The 19,631-nt window shown below is 47.0% G+C and overlaps 1 protein-coding gene across 1 annotated transcript; it reads right to left on the bottom strand.

Annotated features, from left to right (window-relative positions):
* Window positions 1–12,523: 12,523 nt before the first annotated feature.
* On the bottom strand, window positions 12,524–13,937 carry LOC146184303 (uncharacterized). Its single transcript, XM_084609367.1, has one exon. The coding sequence runs from the start codon at window positions 13,931–13,933 to the stop codon at window positions 12,854–12,856; it is 1,080 nt and encodes a 359-aa protein (XP_084465493.1). The 5' UTR covers window positions 13,934–13,937; the 3' UTR covers window positions 12,524–12,853.
* Window positions 13,938–19,631: the final 5,694 nt, after the last annotated feature.

The following is a 19,631-nucleotide window of genomic DNA, read 5'->3' as shown; positions in this document are numbered from 1 at the left end:
TTCCTGGACATAAACGGGGCGTACGACAACGTAAGCAGGGAACTCCTGTGGAACATAATAAAAGAAGAAGGTATCGGTTATGAGATAATAGAGTTCCTACAGGAAATATACCGGGATAACAAAATAGAAATTACGTGGGAAGGGATAAGAAGTACGGAGGATGTCAAAGTATGCAAAGGATTGACAAGGCTGTCCTCTATCACCGGTGCTGTTCATGCTTTATATGATAAACCTGGAGCGGAGGATACAAGACAGTAACCTAGGTTTTAACCTGTCATATAGATAGGTGGAAAGGCGGTAGAGCAGCGCCTCCCCGGTTTGATGTATGCAGACGATATTGTGCTGCTAGCTGAGAGTCTGGAAGAATTGCAAACTCTAGTTAAGTATTGCGGAGACGAAGGGGACGCTCTAGGCTTCAGTTTTAGTTCAGTTAAGTCGGGTCTGATGATTTTCAACTGCTCAACTGATCAGGGTCTTAAAATACAAGACTATGAAATACCCAGAGTAGTAGAATATAAATATCTGGGGATATGGCTAAACGAAGGATTGGCATACATTGGAAAGCATGAGCAATCACTTAAGGCCAAAGGGCGAAGGAATGCCGGAATAATGAAGCATAAGGCATTGTGGGGATACAATAGGTATGAGGTTTTGAGGGGTATTTGGAAAGGAATTATGGTGCCCGGACTTACTTTCGAAAATGCGATTTTGTGCCTAAAATCAGAGATACAGTCGACATTAGAAACAAATCAGAGATCCGTTGGACAATTAGCACTAGGTTCCCACGGCAAAACTACAAATGAGGCGGTACAGGGAGATATGGGCTGGGCATCTTTCGAAGTACGGGAAGCTCAGAGTAAAATATTATATGAGGAACGCCGGAGGAAATTGGACAGTAACAGATGGGCAGCTAAAGTATTTAAATACCTGTACCTAAAAAGCGATGACTCACAATGGAGGAAAAGAACAAGGAAACTAACAAGTAAGTATGCTAGTAACAAGGACGGAGAAATAAAGAGCATTAAGCAACAGGTGAAAAACACAGAATGTAAAAATTGGATAAATTCGATGGAAAAGAAACAGAGTGTGGAATTATACCGATAGTGGAAAATGCAGATCAGGAAGGAAGATTTCTTTGATAACTCAAGAGGCAGTGCCCTACTTTTTGAAGCTAGATCAGGGTGGCTTAGAACACGCAGCTACAAAAAGAAATTTAACAATGGAGATGACGCATGTGCTGTATGTGGAAATTCCAGTGAAACAACTGACCATATTATGCTCGAATGTAATGGTATCCATCCGGAAGTTGGTGCAGGCGCAATCACTGTTCCTGAAGCTCTGGGGTTTAGACATAACAGTGGCCGGTGAATAAACCGGCGGTGGAAACTAGCAAAAAACGACTGGAAGATTGGTGGCTTAAAAGCAGAGAAGTGACATAATGTTAGTAATGTAGGAACAAAATTTAATAAATAGAATGATGGTTTAGTTAACCCTTCTAAATCAATAATTAAGATATAGGGAGAAAAATGAGCATGATAGCTACTGCTACCACCCCGTTTCAAAGGGGACGCTCCTATATTCCATCCATCCCACCCATGCTGAGAGAATTCCCTTTGTTTAAATAAAGTTTTTCATTCATTCATCCACGAAAAACAATACACTGGTTTACCACCGATTTACCGAGAGAGAGAAAGAAAAAAGCTTCGCGACAAATTGAATCGCGCGATCCGTCCCCCCCTCTACACCTGAGAACGCATGTATGCTCGGAACATTTCACTCAGGCCTGCTACCAACCCAGGATGGTTCTGATAGAAGAGTTTGGCCTCACGAGTACTAGGCTATGATTGAAATCGGATGGTGCATATGTCGACGATATTTCTGCACACGACCTAGGCTAAACCGCAGTCCGCCGGGGCCGGCACGGCGGATTGTTCGCGAACCACGCCAGAAAAAAAAAAAAAAAAAAGCATGCTAAAATTTGTTGATCTCTTAAATAATACGCGATTGGATAAATTACTGTAAAAGAAAAAAAAACGCTGAGGATCGCTTATCTGCAACGAGATTCTGGGGATAACTACGATAAAGGTAATCGGGAAAGTGCGACGCAGTGACCACAGGACGGTGAGGTCCCGAATTAGCCTAAATCTGAATAAGGAACGCAACATATTAGCAAGAAAGAAACCCATCAACGAATTAGTGGTGAGGGGGAGGGCAGAAGAGTTCAGGATCTCGCTACAGAATAGGTATTCAGCTCTAACTGAGGATGGCGACATTACCCTAGAGGCAAGGAACAATAATTTCAGAGATATCATTACTGAGTGCGCGGTAGAAGTAGGCGGTAGGATAGTTACAGAGGATACCGGTAATCTGTCTAAGGAGACAAAAGCTTCCAATCCAACAGACCAGATCGAATTGGCCGAGATATCAAAGCTAATCAATAAGCGCAAGGTGGCCGATATAAGGAAGTATAACATGGAGAAAATTGAGCATGCTGTAAGGAGCGGGGGAAGCCTTAAAGCGGTAAAGAAGAAATTGGGCACAGGCAAAAACCAGATGTATGCGATAAGGGACAAGGCGCGCAACGTCATCACTAATATGGAAAAGATAGTCAAAGTAGTCGAGGAGTTCTATACAGATCTCTACAGTAGCCAAAATAGTCAGGACCGTAATGAGATTGGCGGTAGGGAAAAACAGTCACACGTTCCACCAGTGACGAAGGACGAGGTCAAAAGCACTAGAAACTATGAAAAGGGGGAAATCAGCTGGAGAAGATCAGATAACTACAGATTTGCTGAAGGACGGGGCCCGGGATATCGTGCTAGAAAAACTGGCCACCCTGTATACGCAGTGCCTGGTGTCATCGACGGTACCGGAACCATGGAAGAATGCAAACATTATCCTCATTCACAAGAAAGGGGACTCTAAGGACCTTAAAAATTACAGACCAATCAGCTGACTGTCTGTTACGTATAAGGTATTTACTAAGGTAATCGCTAATAGAATCAGGGCAACCTTAGAGTGCAATCAAGCAAAGGATCAAGCAGGGTTTCGGAAACGGTACTATACTATTGATCATATACATACCATCAATCAGGTGATAGAAAAATGCTCGGAATATAACCAGTCCTATACATAGCATTCATTGATTACGAAAAAGCATTTGACTCAGTTGAAACCTCGGCGGTGATGCAGGCATTGCGAAATCAGGGGGTAGGCGAGCCGTACGTGAAAGTGCTGGAAGATATATATAGTGGCTGCACAGCAACCATAGTTCTGCATAAAGAAAGTAACAAAATTTCCATAAAGAAAGGTGTTAGGCAAGGAGACACAATCTCCCCAGTACTATTCACAGCTTGTTTAGAGGAAGTATTCAGAGACTTGGAATGGGAGCAATTAGGGATAAGGGTAGATGGAGAATACCTCAGTAATCTGCGATTTGCTGATGACATTGCCTTGCTAAGCAACTCGGGGGATGAACTGCAAATAATGATTGATGACCTAGACAGGAAAAGTAGAAAGGTAGGCTTGAAAATCAATATGCAGAAGACTAAGGTAATGTTCAACAGCCTCGGGAAGGAACAGCAGTTTACATTAAGTAGCGAAATACTGAAAGTAGTAGGCGAATATGTCTACTTAGGACAGGTATAGTAACCGCAGATCCAGACCACGAAAAGGAAATAACAAGAAGAATAAGATTGGGATGGAGCGCATTTGGCAAGCACTCGTAGATTATGACTAGCAGCTTACCGGTATCGCTCAAGAGGAAAGTATACAACAGTTGCATCTTGCCTGTACTCAGCTACGGGGCTGAAACGTGGAGGCTAACCAAGAGAGTTCTACTTAAGTTGAGGACAACCCAGAGGGCTATGGAACGAAAAATGGTAGGGGTAACATTAAGAGATAGAAAGCGTGCAGAATGGGTCAGAGAAATAACTCAAGTTACCGACATTCTAGTAGAAATTAAGAAGAAGAAATGGACATGGGCAGGACATGTAGTGCGAAGAGAGGGTAACCGATGGTCGCTTAGGGCAACAAACTGGATTCCAAGGGAAGGAAAGCGTAGCAGGGGGCGACAGAAAGTTAGGTGGGCGGATGAGATTAAGAAGTTCGCAGGGGTCAAGTGGATGCAGCTAGCACAGAACTGGGTTAAGTGGAGAAATATGGGAGAGGCCTTCGCCCTGCAGTGGGTATAATCAGGCTGATGATGATAATGATGATGACGACGACAATAAAGCGAATTTCTGCTCGCAGCTCACAGCTGCCGATATGTCGCTCGATTAGCTCATCCGATCTACTCCGCAGCCGCCGAGATTACATCTTTGTTTCACTCTGAGACAGTCCGATTGTAAGGCTGTTCCACGAGCAGACCGTTTACTACAGTGCTGATCAATTACAATGAGCCGTCCGCTGCGGCTTCGGTGTGAAATGGTATAGAGCACGGCCAGAATGTCGTTGTCCGCCGCTCTCGCGGGCAGCACCATTGCGGTAAGCTCGCTGCATTCAGTGCGGCAAGTGTTGCGAATTTGTCATCTACTTTCTTGATGGGGCTGAGGTCGGTCACATTTTTATGGACCGCCTAACATATATTACGCCGAGCGGAACGGGGCTAGGTGCGCGCCGTTGGGCGCGTACTCTCGATGGTTGTATCAATACGATTTGTTGCTTTTGAAACTTGCTTTAGTGTGCGAAGTGCACGTAGTTGAAACTGCATGGCCAGCCTGGGAGCTTTAAAATTTTGCATCCGGACTCGGCGCACCTTCCGTACCCTTCCTTAGACAAACGCTGACACTGACGCTGAGCGTCGTAATGGATTAGTCGCAATCAGTAGGTTGGTTACGTACGGTATGTAAAAGCCTTAGGTTTTGGTCGTGTGGCAGCGTGTAGAAAAAATGATAATAAATTGAACAAATGCCATTCGTTGGAAATGACATTAAATGTTTCATGTGGCAGGGCTATTGCTGTGTAAACAATAATCTCACTCGCATCGAGGCGAATTTAGGGTCGGTTTCGAGAAAAAAAAAAAAAAAAGAAAAGTGAATATGTAGCACGTAACGATCGGTCGCCCTCATATATATGTCGGCCAGTTGCATCGGCTTAGTGAGTGCATAAATGGCTTAAAAATTGTAAGGAATTGATGCTTCATACGGCAATAATTTAACCGCATACAAAATCGCTCGCTCGTTCGGCCCTCATTGACCATGCATGCCAAATATTGCTTTTTTTTTTCTTTAATTGCATTCGCATGACTATAGTCCTAGCCGTCCCTGTCCGATGACATTCGAGGGCGACTAACCGACATCACATGTTTCACATGGTGCCGCACGTGACAGCGATAGACGTTCGCACATCTCGCCAGAACGGTAGAGGGTGCGTGCGGCGCGGCTTCACGACTGTGTCGTCATCATGTGACGTCACGCAATCAGTGCTCTCCGGGCTACAGTGCTCTAGCATATTCTAGAGCACTGTATCCGGGCCCCGTGCGGCAGTTTCAATTTTGATTGAAGTTATTGCTTATTTAAAATTATTTCTTGCGTATTGTAAAAAAAATGTAATCGCATACTGTGATGATCATGCCTTCAGCAATATAAATGCATTATTAACTCAGTATGGTCGAAAAATCGCCGGAGTTGCCCTTAACGTGCACTGACATCGCACAGCACAAGGACGCCTTTTGCGTTCCGCCTCCATCGCAACGCGTCTTCTAATCATTTAGTTCCATTTCTCAACTCGTACGCATACGCGCAGAAAGATGTGGAATATTCATAGGCCTTTGAGTTATCGCAAGTCCTTCTCATAAGCCCCTCAGGTGCCAGCAGTGTCGTTAAATCAGGGAAAATTTCCCCCGTTCAGGATATTCTAGTAGATTACAGCTTTTAAAAAACAGCACTTGCTGTATGGGCCACAATTCGCATCATGTGTATTACTCCGCTGAACAGTAAACGAAATAACTTTGTCACACCAAATAAGCCAGAGGCATCGAAACCCTTGAGTTTATAATTTCGCCTTGTTTAGGCCTAGGAGACCTTACTTTTTAAAATTATCACACGAAATTTAAAAAATCCGTTCATAGAGATGTTGCTGCAGATGAGGTGATGACCATCCAGCTGTTTACGATTAGCGAAAATAGTTCAAAAAGTGTTTTTCTTCATTCCTGTTCAGTGTAGTGTTAGCGCGAAAGCAATTGACGCGGTCAATTACCCAGCCAAGAATGTTGTGGCTTGCGTCTGCCGATCTCGGGCGAAAAAAGAATGTCGGAACCGAAGCGAAAACCGGAACCGAGCTCGAATTTTCGCCCGGAACCGGAACGAACCGAACCCATTTTTTTTTCCGCAATCTTGCAACTGAACCCGAACCGGAGCAAATCGGAACAACCGATTCACAGTACGGTTCCGACCCACTTTTGATGGCAACTTACCTTCATTTTTTTTTTATTTTTTTTTATTTATTTTTTTTTTTTTTTTACCGCTGCTTGTAAAGCGCTCTTCTCGCTTATTTCCAAAGCACACACCGCGAACATCACAACCATACTGGAAAATTGTCCCCAGCAAAAAGATGACAAGAACAGAGCAAAATATATTGTCACGTGTGTAGTACCAATCTCTGCCGAACGCGTGTGGCCGCTGTACTCCGCTAAGGCGCATCCGCTGAAATGGTGCCGCTCATGGAGAAAGTTGAGAGCCAAAAAGTTGAAGAACAAGAAGTTGAAGAAAGTTGAAGAACATGAGAGCCTTCCTAGGCAGCTAAATAGTCGCACATAATTCGTACGTTGAGTAACGTATATTTATATAACCATGTCAACTGAAAAAAAAAAAAGAACAAAAAAAAACGAAACAGCGAATCGATGGAAAAAAAAAAAAAGATGTCACGCAAATCATTTTATTTTTCTATCGTTCGACAACGTCGCAATGAGTCGCATGACGCGTGCATAGCAGCCGTATACCAGCAGATTCAATTTGGTCGACCGTAGACTTCAGAATGATAAGCCGACTGTTAGTGGTTGAATTATTGCGTCGGAAATTCCCGCCCGGGAGGCGGCCGTGTGCACCTTGAACCACACGTACGTGGAACGTCCAGGGCGGCGTGCGTCTTGGATTTCATCGCACACCATGTCATCCGACAACCCCTGAGTGCATCCGCCACCGGCGAGCCGGCGCCGCGGTGGCTGGGGCCGCCGTCCGCGTTTATCTTCCTTTGAGATGTTTTCGTTTTGAATGCTCTGTACTTTTCATCTTCTATTTGTGCGTTGAGTGCTTTTCCGTTTTTTTCTCTCTCTCTCTCTCTCCTCCCCCCTTCGAACAGCCGTTGATGATGGGAAGGCAGCATCGGGCTGCAATTTACTGGTATATTCTAAAGCTGTATCTGAACTCCTTTAGTCCCTAGCGGTGTCTGCTTGCTTTATTTCCGCTGACAAGTTAAATATGCCAGGGGGGGGGGGGGGGGGGGGGGGGGGCAAGTTGCCGAGGTCTTAAGACACTGGGCAGACGGTAAAATTAAAAGTTAAAATTTAGCAGGCGGTATAGGGACAGCTGGGTGGGGAGCAACCCATACGTTCTAGAATACCGCTGTATAAGGACGGTTATTTTGTTGGCTGCACATCGCCGTAATATTTTTAGTAAACTGCGAAATTCATGACGCCTAGAAAAGGAACGGGAGGGCAGGCCCAATAAGGGAAGAAACGCAGTAATTCTTAATTATTGCAGCTTTTTCGTTCAGCTTTGGGGGTGCAGTGAGCTGGTCTCCAATAGAGGGTATAAAAACCCCGTGATGCTCGTCGAACAAACGAGGAACCGCCGAGTAAAAAGTGCAACCTGTGTGGTTCCAAGCCTTGCTGCGGCGTAAGTTGAAACTTGAGGGTGGCGGCTACGATCGAGGCAGGATACGCTTGATGTGTTGTGCGCGCCGAGCCGTGATGCGGTCCTTCGGAAATGCGCGTGCCGTGTTCTGTTTAAGAACGCCTCGCGCTACGGAATGAGATAATTCTGTATACGTGCTTTGTACCCTTGGCCGAGAATAAAACTTTTCGAGTCTTCCGGACGCTGTCGTCCCGTCCGCTTCTGGCCTAGCCAAAGCCGAATCTCTTGACGCAGAACCGTTAACTTCACCAAAACGATAAGTATATCGTCTTCAGAAAGCTCTAATATTGACGCTGTTTAGAACGAGCTTGTAGATTCGGTTTTCGCTTGTTTGGTTTGTGGGGTTTAACGTCCCAAAGCCACTCAGGCTATGAGAGACGCCGTAGTGGAGGACTCCGGAAATTTCGACCACCTGGGGTTCTTTAACGTGCACTGACATCGCACAGCAGACGGGCGCTTTGCTTTTCGCCTCCATCGAGAAGCGGCCGCCGAGGCCAGGATTCGATCCCGCCACCCTTGGCAACAGTAATCGAGCGCCGTAACCACTGCGCCACCCCGGCGGGGTGCTTGCAGAATCGCTTACCGATCTACTAGTATATGCACGCTGTGTGCATCCATTTTCATCTTCCTTGTATTAGTGTATGCATGCGGTAAATGTACATTTTGACCATTTTCATGAGCGACAATGAGCTGCCTTAATATATGGTGATGTGAGAAGATGTTTTAGTTGTTGCTTGCTAAAAAGCAGAAAAATTAGAGGGGGCATTTCAGAACACGTTGCAAGGGGGGGGGGGGGGTGAAATCCAAGAGATGTAACGAAACACCGCAGTTGACATAAAAAATTTCGACTACTGTATCGGACACGGCGCGCCTCGGCAAAGGAAAAATATCTTAAAGATGTTTGTTTATTTATTTATTTATTTATTTATTTATTTATTTATTTATTTATTTATTTATTTATTTATTTATTTATTTATTCATATACCCTCAGGGCCCGAAGGCATTAAAGAGGGGAGTGGGAAAGATACATTGGTACAGGGTACAGTGCAGCATAAAACAACATAGGAGAAACAATAACACGGCGAAAAGTGATAAAAAAAAAAAGGAGGATTGGCGAAAAAAAAAAAAAAAGCGGAAAAGCAGTTGAGACAAAAAAAAAACATTTCCGAGAGTCAACAATGTCACCGAAAACGAACAAAAACAATTGACTACCATCTATAAATATAGATTACATACGGCAGTCTTAAAAGAATTTGGGTCCGTAATATCAGCAATGTGCCTAGGAAGGTGGTTCCAACTGACAGAAGTGTTTGGAACAAAAGAATAAGAGGCGTGTTTAGTACGACATGACGGAACACCTACTTTGTGAAGATGATCAATGCGACCTGAGACATATGTGGGGGTAGTTAGTAGCCGGCTCTTAAGGACAGGATTGTGGTAATAGATTTTGTGAAATAGGCATGAGCGAGAAATTTTTCTGCGTAGTGAAAGCGGTGGCAATGATAATGTTGTTTTCATAACGGTAACACTGGAGTTACGGTTGGAAAGTATAAAACGTGACGCGCGGTTTTGAACAGATTCGATTTCAGATTCTAGAGATGCAAGGCCAGGGTCCCAGACAGAGGCTGCATATTCCAGTTTAGGACGAACAAGGGTTTTATAAAGAAGCAATTTTATTGAACTAGAAGAAAGGTTAAAGTTTCGGTGCAGGCACCCCAACATGCGGTTAGCATTGTTAGTAATAGATTCCACATGCAGATTCCAGAAAGATTGGAAGTTATGTGCACACCAAGGTATTTATACTGTCGTGACGCTGGGGCTAAGTCGACCCGGCCTTCACTTGGTAGCGTGCAGAGACTCGGGGTTGAAGAAGGACTGAATCTTCGAAGTTGGTAAAATATATACAAGCAGGTTTAATGGCACTTTGAGAAAACTTATTTACATGATTATTTACACGAAAAAGAAGGGTACATCAGCAAAATGACAAGCGTTAAGAGTTCATAGCGAGAAGCGACTGGATGAGCCGTTTACCCAGGGCTCAGAGCGACATTTCGTGCTCTGCAGCGTCCTTAAAACCCCCTATGTCCAGCCCCTCTCTGAAGATGCTGACCAACCAAATCCAGGGCACGCCCCTCAGATATCGGCATCCAATCGAACACATCACTGCACTGATGGTCTGAAGCACTGACTGGCCCGGCATTGTTTCGTTGGGCCTGGTCACTTGTTGGCGGGAAAAGCTTGGGAACGGCGAGGAGGTACATTTCTATTCTTCAGCCAAGAATCGATAGGCTGGTTCCGGCAAGTGGATTTACTTCTCAGAAACCCAAGTGCACGTGCGCGCCGCATACGGCTCCCAGCATTGTCCCTTTCCAACAATTGCAAATCTTTCCTGCATTCCCAGGAAATCCTCTAATGGCCGTAATTACCTTGCTCCTTTCTTGTCCTGTACGTCAGCGGACGTGTCACTCTGTCGTCTCCTTTGGACAGTAGGCATTCCTCACTGGACGATAGCACTTCTCGACGGGAAGGGTGAACAATTGAACGAAAGCACTTCCGGCTATTTCCCGCAGGGGGACATTTCTTTGTGTTTTTCTAGACGTTCTCTTGACAGGGTCAATTTGGCATTTGCAGGGTGTCCACAAAGCAAAACAGGCTTACACAAAAGGATTCCTGGAAACAGGCTCGCTTAGCGCCCTTGTACCAACAGCACATATCCACAGCACTTATCCATGCCCACAGGCGAACAATAGAGCGCGCAAGTGCGGATGATGCACGGTCGAAGACACAGTTTCAAGAGGAGTATTATTGAGGTTGTAATTAGCTACTTCATTGTTACGACGAGAAATACGCATATATTTGCACTTGTTAATGTTCAGCTCCATTTGCCATAATTTACACCACTCTGAAACTTGGTTAATATCAGACTGAAGAACAGAAATGTCAGAGTCACTGTTAATTTCACGGTAAATAACACAATCGTCAGCAAAGAGACACACAGAAGAAGCAATGCTGTTAGGCAAATCATTAATATAAATTAGAAAAGGTAGGGGCCCTAGTACGGAGCCCTGGGGAACGCCAGAGCCCACTGGAGAGGAACGAGAGTTCGATTTATTTGCTGTCACGTATTGAGAACGGTTAGTGAGAAAAGACTGAAGCCATGAAACGATGTTAGGGTCGAGTTTGAGGTTACTTAATTTGAAAAGTAGTAATTGGTGAGAAACTTTATCGAAAGCTTTGGAGAAATCGAGGAATATACAGTCTGCTATGGAACCCCGGTCAAGAATGAAATGAAGGTCTTGTGAAAAGCATAGAAGCTGAGTCTCGCATGAGAATGTTTTACGAAACCCGTGTTGGGAATGACTGAAGAAAGAATTTGATTCAAGAAAATTGGCGAGATGAGAGCAGATGACATGTTCCATGATCTTACATGGGATGCTAGTAAGTGAAATGGGTCGGTAGTTATTAGGAGAACGTTTGTACCCAGACTTGTGCAGGGGAACCACCTTGCCCACCTTCCAGTCGCTAGGAACACAGCTACACTCAAACAGTTCGGCAAAAATAATGGCACTATACACTTTAGTATTTTTCAAAAATTTTGAGTTAATGTTGTCCACTCCGCATGATGATGACATCTTCAGTTGTTCAATTATTTTTTCTACGCCCACAGGATCCATTATAACGGGGTCCATAACAAGGAAGTCACGCGGTGGGTAATGAGGAATTTCGGTAATTAAATTGTTAGTAAAAGAAGCAGTAAACACATCATTAAGAACATCAGCACACATTTCACTAGGAATTAATTGTTCATCTGTAGTTTTCAGATTGATTGTAGATGGGTCAGTTTTCTTAACCACATTCGAAAATTGTTTTGGGTTATTTATTAGCATCGATGGAAGAGTATGACTAAAAAATGACTCCTTAGCTTGTTTTAGTGCCGATTTATATGCAGACGCAGCAGAATAGTAAGCGTCCCACCGGGGCATAGAATTAGACACTTTGGCGGAGCGAAACAGACGTTTCTTTTTGTTTGATAGCCGTTTTAGTGAAGAATTATACCAGGGCGAACAGTTGTTAGTTAATATTTTTCGCAGCGGAACGTAAGAATTAGTCAGGGAGGATATTTTATCCTTATAAAGGGTCCAGTTAATTTCAATTGGGCGGTCATGAAAAGAGGGCAAGTATTCATCGATAAAAGCAGCGAGTTCACGATTAATTGCATCAAAGTTTGCCTTTTGGTAGTCATGGATATATTTAGAAGTGTTATATCGGTGTGGTATCGCGACATTTACTGAAAAATGGAGCATGCAATGATCACTTAAACCTGGCAAACAAGATATTGGAGCAACGATATCAGGCGACGTGGTGAGAACAAGGTCTAACAAGTTTGACGAAGAAGATGTAACACTGGTAGGCTGGGTAACAAGTTGGGAGAAATTAAAGTCGGCACACATGCGCAAAAAACCATCGCACTCTGTAGAAAAAGGATCAACATAAGAACGTTCATTGGACCAAAATATAGTTGGAAAATTGAAGTTACCTACCAAAACAGTAGGAACGTTTGGAAAACGAACGGTAATGGCGCAAATAGCATCATGAAGTTCTTCAACAAACGTGGCACTGTACGAGGGAGGGCGATAGCAAACTCCCAAGATCAGTTTTTTAAAGCGCGTGCGCAGTTCAACCTAGATAAGTTCTAAACTGGTGATGACATGAACAGGGGAAGAAAAAAGTGTGTCGGCAACAGCTATCAAAACGCCACCACCATTTCTGTCACCCCTATCACACCGATAAGTGGTAAAATGCTTATTGCAATGAAAGATTTCAGAGCTATCAACTTTTGCTGAAAGCCACGTTTCAGTAAGGCAAAAAATATCAGCATCGCATGCATCGATAGTCGCCCATAGCTCATCACGTTTAGGCACAACACTTCTAATATTTGTGTAAAGGAACGATAATGAACGCTCAGACAGCGAGGAGTGCCCACTACCCCTCACGCATCGTTATTGTACAGTAGTTTCCGGTGAAAAGCTTGTAGCACTGCGAACTTCAGAAACGCTGTCATTAAGCTGGTCGTAACAGTAACACTTGCCGTTCATGTAAAGCTTATTATAGCGCAGTTTGAATTTAGACTTTTGAGCGATACCAAATTCTACGAGTTTTTTCCGTGCCTGCCGAGTCATGAGAGAATAATCTTCGCTTACCTTAATGTCTTTATCTTTCAGTTTAGAACTTGAAGAGAGAATTTTTTGCCGAGTTTTAAAAGATGAGAACTTCACAATAACCGGCCTGCTTTTATCCTCAGAAAAAGTACCAAGTCTATGAGCCCGTTCAATTGATAGTTCCGATGGTGTCAAGTTCAAGGCGGATGAAAGTACATTCAGAAGCTTTACTTCAGTGTCATCCCAGGACTCAGAATCGCTGTCAGAAAGGCCAAAAAACAGAAGATTATCACGGCGCTGCCTATCTTCGAGCTCTGCCTGACTAGCCCTCAGTTTCAAATTTTCGCAAGCTAGGTTATCAGCAAAACTTTGCAGTCGCTGACATTCCTTCTGTAAAGATTCACTAGCAGCAGCTTTGCCTTCGACTACAGTTAGCCTTCTGTCAATATCTGATAGATGATTCTGAATAACCTCCTGGCTCTTCTTGATTTCATTTACAGTACTGATTAAGTCAACTTGGCCTTTCTCCATTTTGGCCGTTCGAGTATTCATGTCTTGTAGCAATGAAAACAGATCACTTAACTGTTTCTGCGGTGTATTGTCATTAGCTCCTGGTTCTTGGGAACGCGTATTGCGTCCCGGTCCTGGGTTTTCCTCCACGTCACCAGACAGCAAAAGCAACTCTTTAACAACCATCACACACTCGCGTAGCAAAGACAAAAGTATTCCCGGGCGTGGGAACAGCAACAAACAGGCATTGTCCGATTTACTAGCGTATAGACAAGAGTCGTTACTGACCAGGGCAAAAAAAAAAAAAAAACGGACAAAATTGAAGAGCCGCATCACGTAGCTGCTCCCACGCCCACTGAACAGTTCCGGAGCACGCCAGCAGTTCTTATCGACGACGGGTGTTGATGGCATACACGATCCGGACGCCTTGATCAACGGAGAGGTAATCCAGCAGGGTTGCCAGTGTTGGTCAAAATTTTCATCGTGAAGGCCGACGAAACGCACAGGCGCGTCACTGCAATTCCACGCATCCGAAGTACACTGGGCGCCAAGCTGTAGATAGGAAGTAACCTGGGCAAAAAAACGGACAAAATTGAAGAGCCGCATCACGTAGCTGCTCCCACGCCCACTCAACAGTTCCGGAGCACGCCAGCAGTTCTTATCGACGACGGGTGTTGATGGCATAGTCGATCCGGACGCCTTGATCCAGGGAGAGGTTATCCAGCAGGGTTGCCAGTGTTGGTCAACATTTTCATCGTGAAGGCCGACGAAACGCACAGGCGCGTCACTGCAATTCCACGCATCCGAAGTACACTGGGCGCCAAGCTGTAGATAGGAAGTAACCTGGGCAAAAAAACGGACAAAATTGAAGAGCCGCATCACGTAGCTGCTCCCACGCCCACTGAACAGTTCCGGAGCACGCCAGCAGTTCTTATCGACGACGGGTGTTGATGGCATAGTCGATCCGGACGCCTTGATCCACGGAGAGGTAATCCAGCAGGGTTGCTAGTGTTGGTCAAAATTTTCATCGTGAAGGCCGACGAAACGCACAGGCGCGTCACTGCAATTCCACGCATCCGAAGTACACTGGGCGCCAAGCTGTAGATAGGAAGTAAGCTGGGCAAAAAAACGGACAAAATTGAAGAGCCGCATCACGTAGCTGCTCCCACGCCCACTGAACAGTTCCGGAGCACGCCAGCAGTTCTTATCGACGACGGGTGTTGATGGCATAGTCGATCCGGACGCCTTGATCCACGGAGAGGTAATCCAGCAGGGTTGCTAGTGTTGGTCAAAATTTTCATCGTGAAGGCCGACGAAACGCACAGGCGCGTCACTGCAATTCCACGCATCCGAAGTACACTGGGCGCCAAGCTGTAGATAGGAAGTAAGCTGGGCAAAAAAACGGACAAAATTGAAGAGCCGCATCACGTAGCTGCTCCCACGCCCACTGAACAGTTCCGGAGCACGCCAGCAGTTCTTATCGACGACGGGTGTTGATGGCATAGTCGATCCGGACGCCTTGATCCACGGAGAGGTAATCCAGCAGGGTTGCTAGTGTTGGTCAAAATTTTCATCGTGAAGGCCGACGAAACGCACAGGCGCGTCACTGCACTCCCACGCATCCGAAGTACACTGGGCGCCAAGCTGTAGATAGGAAGTAACCTGGGCAAAAAAACGGACAAAATTGAAGAGCCGCATCACGTAGCTGCTCCCACGCCCACTGAACAGTTCCGGAGCACGCCAGCAGTTCTTATCGACGACGGGTGTTGATGGCATAGTCGATCCGGACGCCTTGATCCACGGAGAGGTAATCCAGCAGGGTTGCTAGTGTTGGTCAAAATTTTCATCGTGAAGGCCGACGAAACGCACAGGCGCGTCACTGCAATTCCACGCATCCGAAGTACACTGGGCGCCAAGCTGTAGATAGGAAGTAAGCTGGGCAAAAAAACGGACAAAATTGAAGAGCCGCATCACGTAGCTGCTCCCACGCCCACCGAACAGTTCCAGAGCACGCCAGCAGTTCTTATCGACGACGGGTTTTGATGGCATAGTCGATCTGGACGCCTTGATCCACGGAGAGGTAATGCAGCAGGGTTGCCAGTGTTTGTCAAAATTTTCATCGTGAAGGCCGACGAAACGCACAGGCGCGTCACTGCAATTCCACGCATACGAAGTACACTGGGCGCCAAGCTGTAGATAGGAAGTAACCTGGGCAAAAAAACGGACAAAATTGAAGAGCCGCATCACGTAGCTGCTCCCACGCCCACTGAACAGTTCCAGAGCACGCCAGCAGTTCTTATCGACGACGGGTGTTGATGGCATAGTCGATCCGGACGCCTTGATCCACGGAGAGGTAATCCAGCAGGGTTGCCAGTGTTGGTCAAAATTTTCATCGTGAAGGCCGAGGAAACGCACAGGCGCGTCACTGCAATTCCACGCATCCGAAGTACACTGGGCGCCAAGCTGTAGATAGGAAGTAACCTGGGCAAAAAAAACGGACAAAATTGAAGAGCCGCATCACGTAGCTGCTCCCACGCCCACTGAACAGTTCCGGAGCACGCCAGCAGTTCTTATCGACGACGGGTGTTGATGGCATAGTCGATCCGGACGCCTTGATCCACGGAGAGGTTATCCAGCAGGGTTTCCAGTGTTGGTCAAAATTTTCATCGTGAAGGCCGACGAAACGCACAGGCGCGTCACTGCAATTCCACGCATCCGAAGTACACTGGGCGCCAAGCTGTAGATAGGAAGTAACCTGGGCAAAAAAACGGACAAAATTGAAGAGCCGCATCACGTAGCTGCTCCCACGCCCACTGTACAGTTCCGGAGCACGCCAGCAGTTCTTGTCGACGACGGGTGTTGATGGCATAGTCGATCCGGACGCCTTGATCCACGGAGAGGTAATCCAGCAGGGTTGCCAGTGTTCGTCAAAATTTTCATCGTGAAGGCCGACGAAACGCACAGGCGCGTCACTGGAATTCCACGCATCCGAAGTACACTGGGCGCCAAGCTGTAGATAGGAAGTAACCTGGGCAAAAAAACGGACAAAATTGAAGAGCCGCATCACGTAGCTGCTCCCACGCCCACCGAACAGTTCCAGAGCACGCCAGCAGTTCTTATCGACGACGGGTGTTGATGGCATAGTCGATCCGGACGCCTTGATCCACGGAGAGGTTATCCAGCAGGGTTGCCAGTGTTGGTCAAAATTTTCATCGTGAAGGCCGACGAAACGCACAGGCGCGTCACTGCAATTCCACGCATCCGAAGTACACTGGGCGCCAAGCTGTAGATAGGAAGTAAGCTGGGCAAAAAAACGGACAAAATTGAAGAGCCGCATCACGTAGCTGCTCCCACGCCCACTGAACAGTTCCGGAGCACGCCAGCAGTTCTTATCGACGACGGGTGTTGATGGCATAGTCGATCCGGACGCCTTGATCCACGGAGAGGTAATCCAGCAGGGTTGCCAGTGTTGGTCAAAATTTTCATCGTGAAGGCCGACGAAACGCACAGGCGCGTCACTGCAATTCCACGCATCCGAAGTACACTGGGCGCCAAGCTGTAGATAGGAAGTAACCTGGGCAAAAAAACGGACAAAATTGAAGAGCCGCATCACGTAGCTGCTCCCACGCCCACCGAACAGTTCCAGAGCACGCCAGCAGTTCTTATCGACGACGGGTGTTGATGGCATAGTCGATCCGGACGCCTTGATCCACGGAGAGGTTATCCAGCAGGGTTGCCAGTGTTGGTCAAAATTTTCATCGTGAAGGCCGACGAAACGCACAGGCGCGTCACTGCAATTCCACGCATCCGAAGTACACTGGGCGCCAAGCTGTAGATAGGAAGTAAGCTGGGCAAAAAAACGGACAAAATTGAAGAGCCGCATCACGTAGCTGCTCCCACGCCCACTGAACAGTTCCGGAGCACGCCAGCAGTTCTTATCGACGACGGGTGTTGATGGCATAGTCGATCCGGACGCCTTGATCCACGGAGAGGTAATCCAGCAGGGTTGCCAGTGTTGGTCAAAATTTTCATCGTGAAGGCCGACGAAACGCACAGGCGCGTCACTGCAATTCCACGCATCCGAAGTACACTGGGCGCCAAGCTGTAGATAGGAAGTAACCTGGGCAAAAAAACGGACAAAATTGAACAGCCGCATCACGTAGCTGCTCCCACGCCCACTGAACAGTTCCGGAGCACGCCAGCAGTTCTTATCGACGACGGGTGTTGATGGCATAGTCGATCCGGACGCCTTGATCCACGGAGAGGTAATCCAGCAGGATTGCTAGTGTTGGTCAAAATTTTCATCGTGAAGGCCGACGAAACGCACAGGCGCGTCACTGCACTCCCACGCATCCGAAGTACACTGGGCGCCAAGCTGTAGATAGGAAGTAACCTGGGCAAAAAAACGGACAAAATTGAAGAGCCGCATCACGTAGCTGCTCCCACGCCCACTGAACAGTTCCGGAGCACGCCAGCAGTTCTTATCGACGACGGGTGTTGATGGCATAGTCGATCCGGACGCCTTGATCCACGGAGAGGTAATCCAGCAGGGTTGCTAGTGTTGGTCAAAATTTTCATCGTGAAGGCCGACGAAACGCACAGGCGCGTCACTGCAATTCCACGCATCCGAAGTACACTGGGCGCCAAGCTGTAGATAGGAAGTAAGCTGGGCAAAAAAACGGACAAAATTGAAGAGCCGCATCACGTAGCTGCTCCCACGCCCACCGAACAGTTCCAGAGCACGCCAGCAGTTCTTATCGACGACGGGTTTTGATGGCATAGTCGATCTGGACGCCTTGATCCACGGAGAGGTAATCCAGCAGGGTTGCCAGTGTTTGTCAAAATTTTCATCGTGAAGGCCGACGAAACGCACAGGCGCGTCACTGCAATTCCACGCATACGAAGTACACTGGGCGCCAAGCTGTAGATAGGAAGTAACCTGGGCAAAAAAACGGACAAAATTGAAGAGCCGCATCACGTAGCTGCTCCCACGCCCACTGAACAGTTCCAGAGCACGCCAGCAGTTCTTATCGACGACGGGTGTTGATGGCATAGTCGATCCGGACGCCTTGATCCACGGAGAGGTAATCCAGCAGGGTTGCCAGTGTTGGTCAAAATTTTCATCGTGAAGGCCGAGGAAACGCACAGGCGCGTCACTGCAATTCCACGCATCCGAAGTACACTGGGCGCCAAGCTGTAGATAGGAAGTAAGCTGGGCAAAAAAACGGACAAAATTGAAGAGCCGCATCACGTAGCTGCTCCCACGCCCACCGAACAGTTCCAGAGCACGCCAGCAGTTCTTATCGACGACGGGTGTTGATGGCATAGTCGATCCGGACGCCTTGATCCACGGAGAGGTTATCCAGCAGGGTTTCCAGTGTTGGTCAAAATTTTCATCGTGAAGGCCGACGAAACGCACAGGCGCGTCACTGCAATTCCACGCATCCGAAGTACACTGGGCGCCAAGCTGTAGATAGGAAGTAACCTGGGCAAAAAAACGGACAAAATTGAAGAGCCGCATCACGTAGCTGCTCCCACGCCCACTGTACAGTTCCGGAGCACGCCAGCAGTTCTTGTCGACGACGGGTGTTGATGGCATAGTCGATCCGGACGCCTTGATCCACGGAGAGGTAATCCAGCAGGGTTGCCAGTGTTCGTCAAAATTTTCATTGTGAAGGCCGACGAAACGCACAGGCGCGTCACTGGAATTCCACGCATCCGAAGTACACTGGGCGCCAAGCTGTAGATAGGAAGTAACCTGGGCAAAAAAACGGACAAAATTGAAGAGCCGCATCACGTAGCTGCTCCCACGCCCACCGAACAGTTCCAGAGCACGCCAGCAGTTCTTATCGACGACGGGTGTTGATGGCATAGTCGATCCGGACGCCTTGATCCACGGAGAGGTTATCCAGCAGGGTTGCCAGTGTTGGTCAAAATTTTCATCGTGAAGGCCGACGAAACGCACAGGCGCGTCACTGCAATTCCACGCATCCGAAGTACACTGGGCGCCAAGCTGTAGATAGGAAGTAACCTGGGCAAAAAAACGGACAAAATTGAAGAGCCGCATCACGTAGCTGCTCCCACGCCCACTGAACAGTTCCGGAGCACG

The sequence above is a fragment of the Amblyomma maculatum genome, chromosome 7 (assembly GCF_055883805.1).
Source record: "Amblyomma maculatum isolate TAMU_Amacu chromosome 7, ASM5588380v1, whole genome shotgun sequence".
In the NCBI taxonomy this organism is placed as follows: Eukaryota; Metazoa; Arthropoda; class Arachnida; order Ixodida; family Ixodidae; genus Amblyomma; species Amblyomma maculatum.
This window is presented reverse-complemented; position numbering and strand designations above follow the sequence as displayed.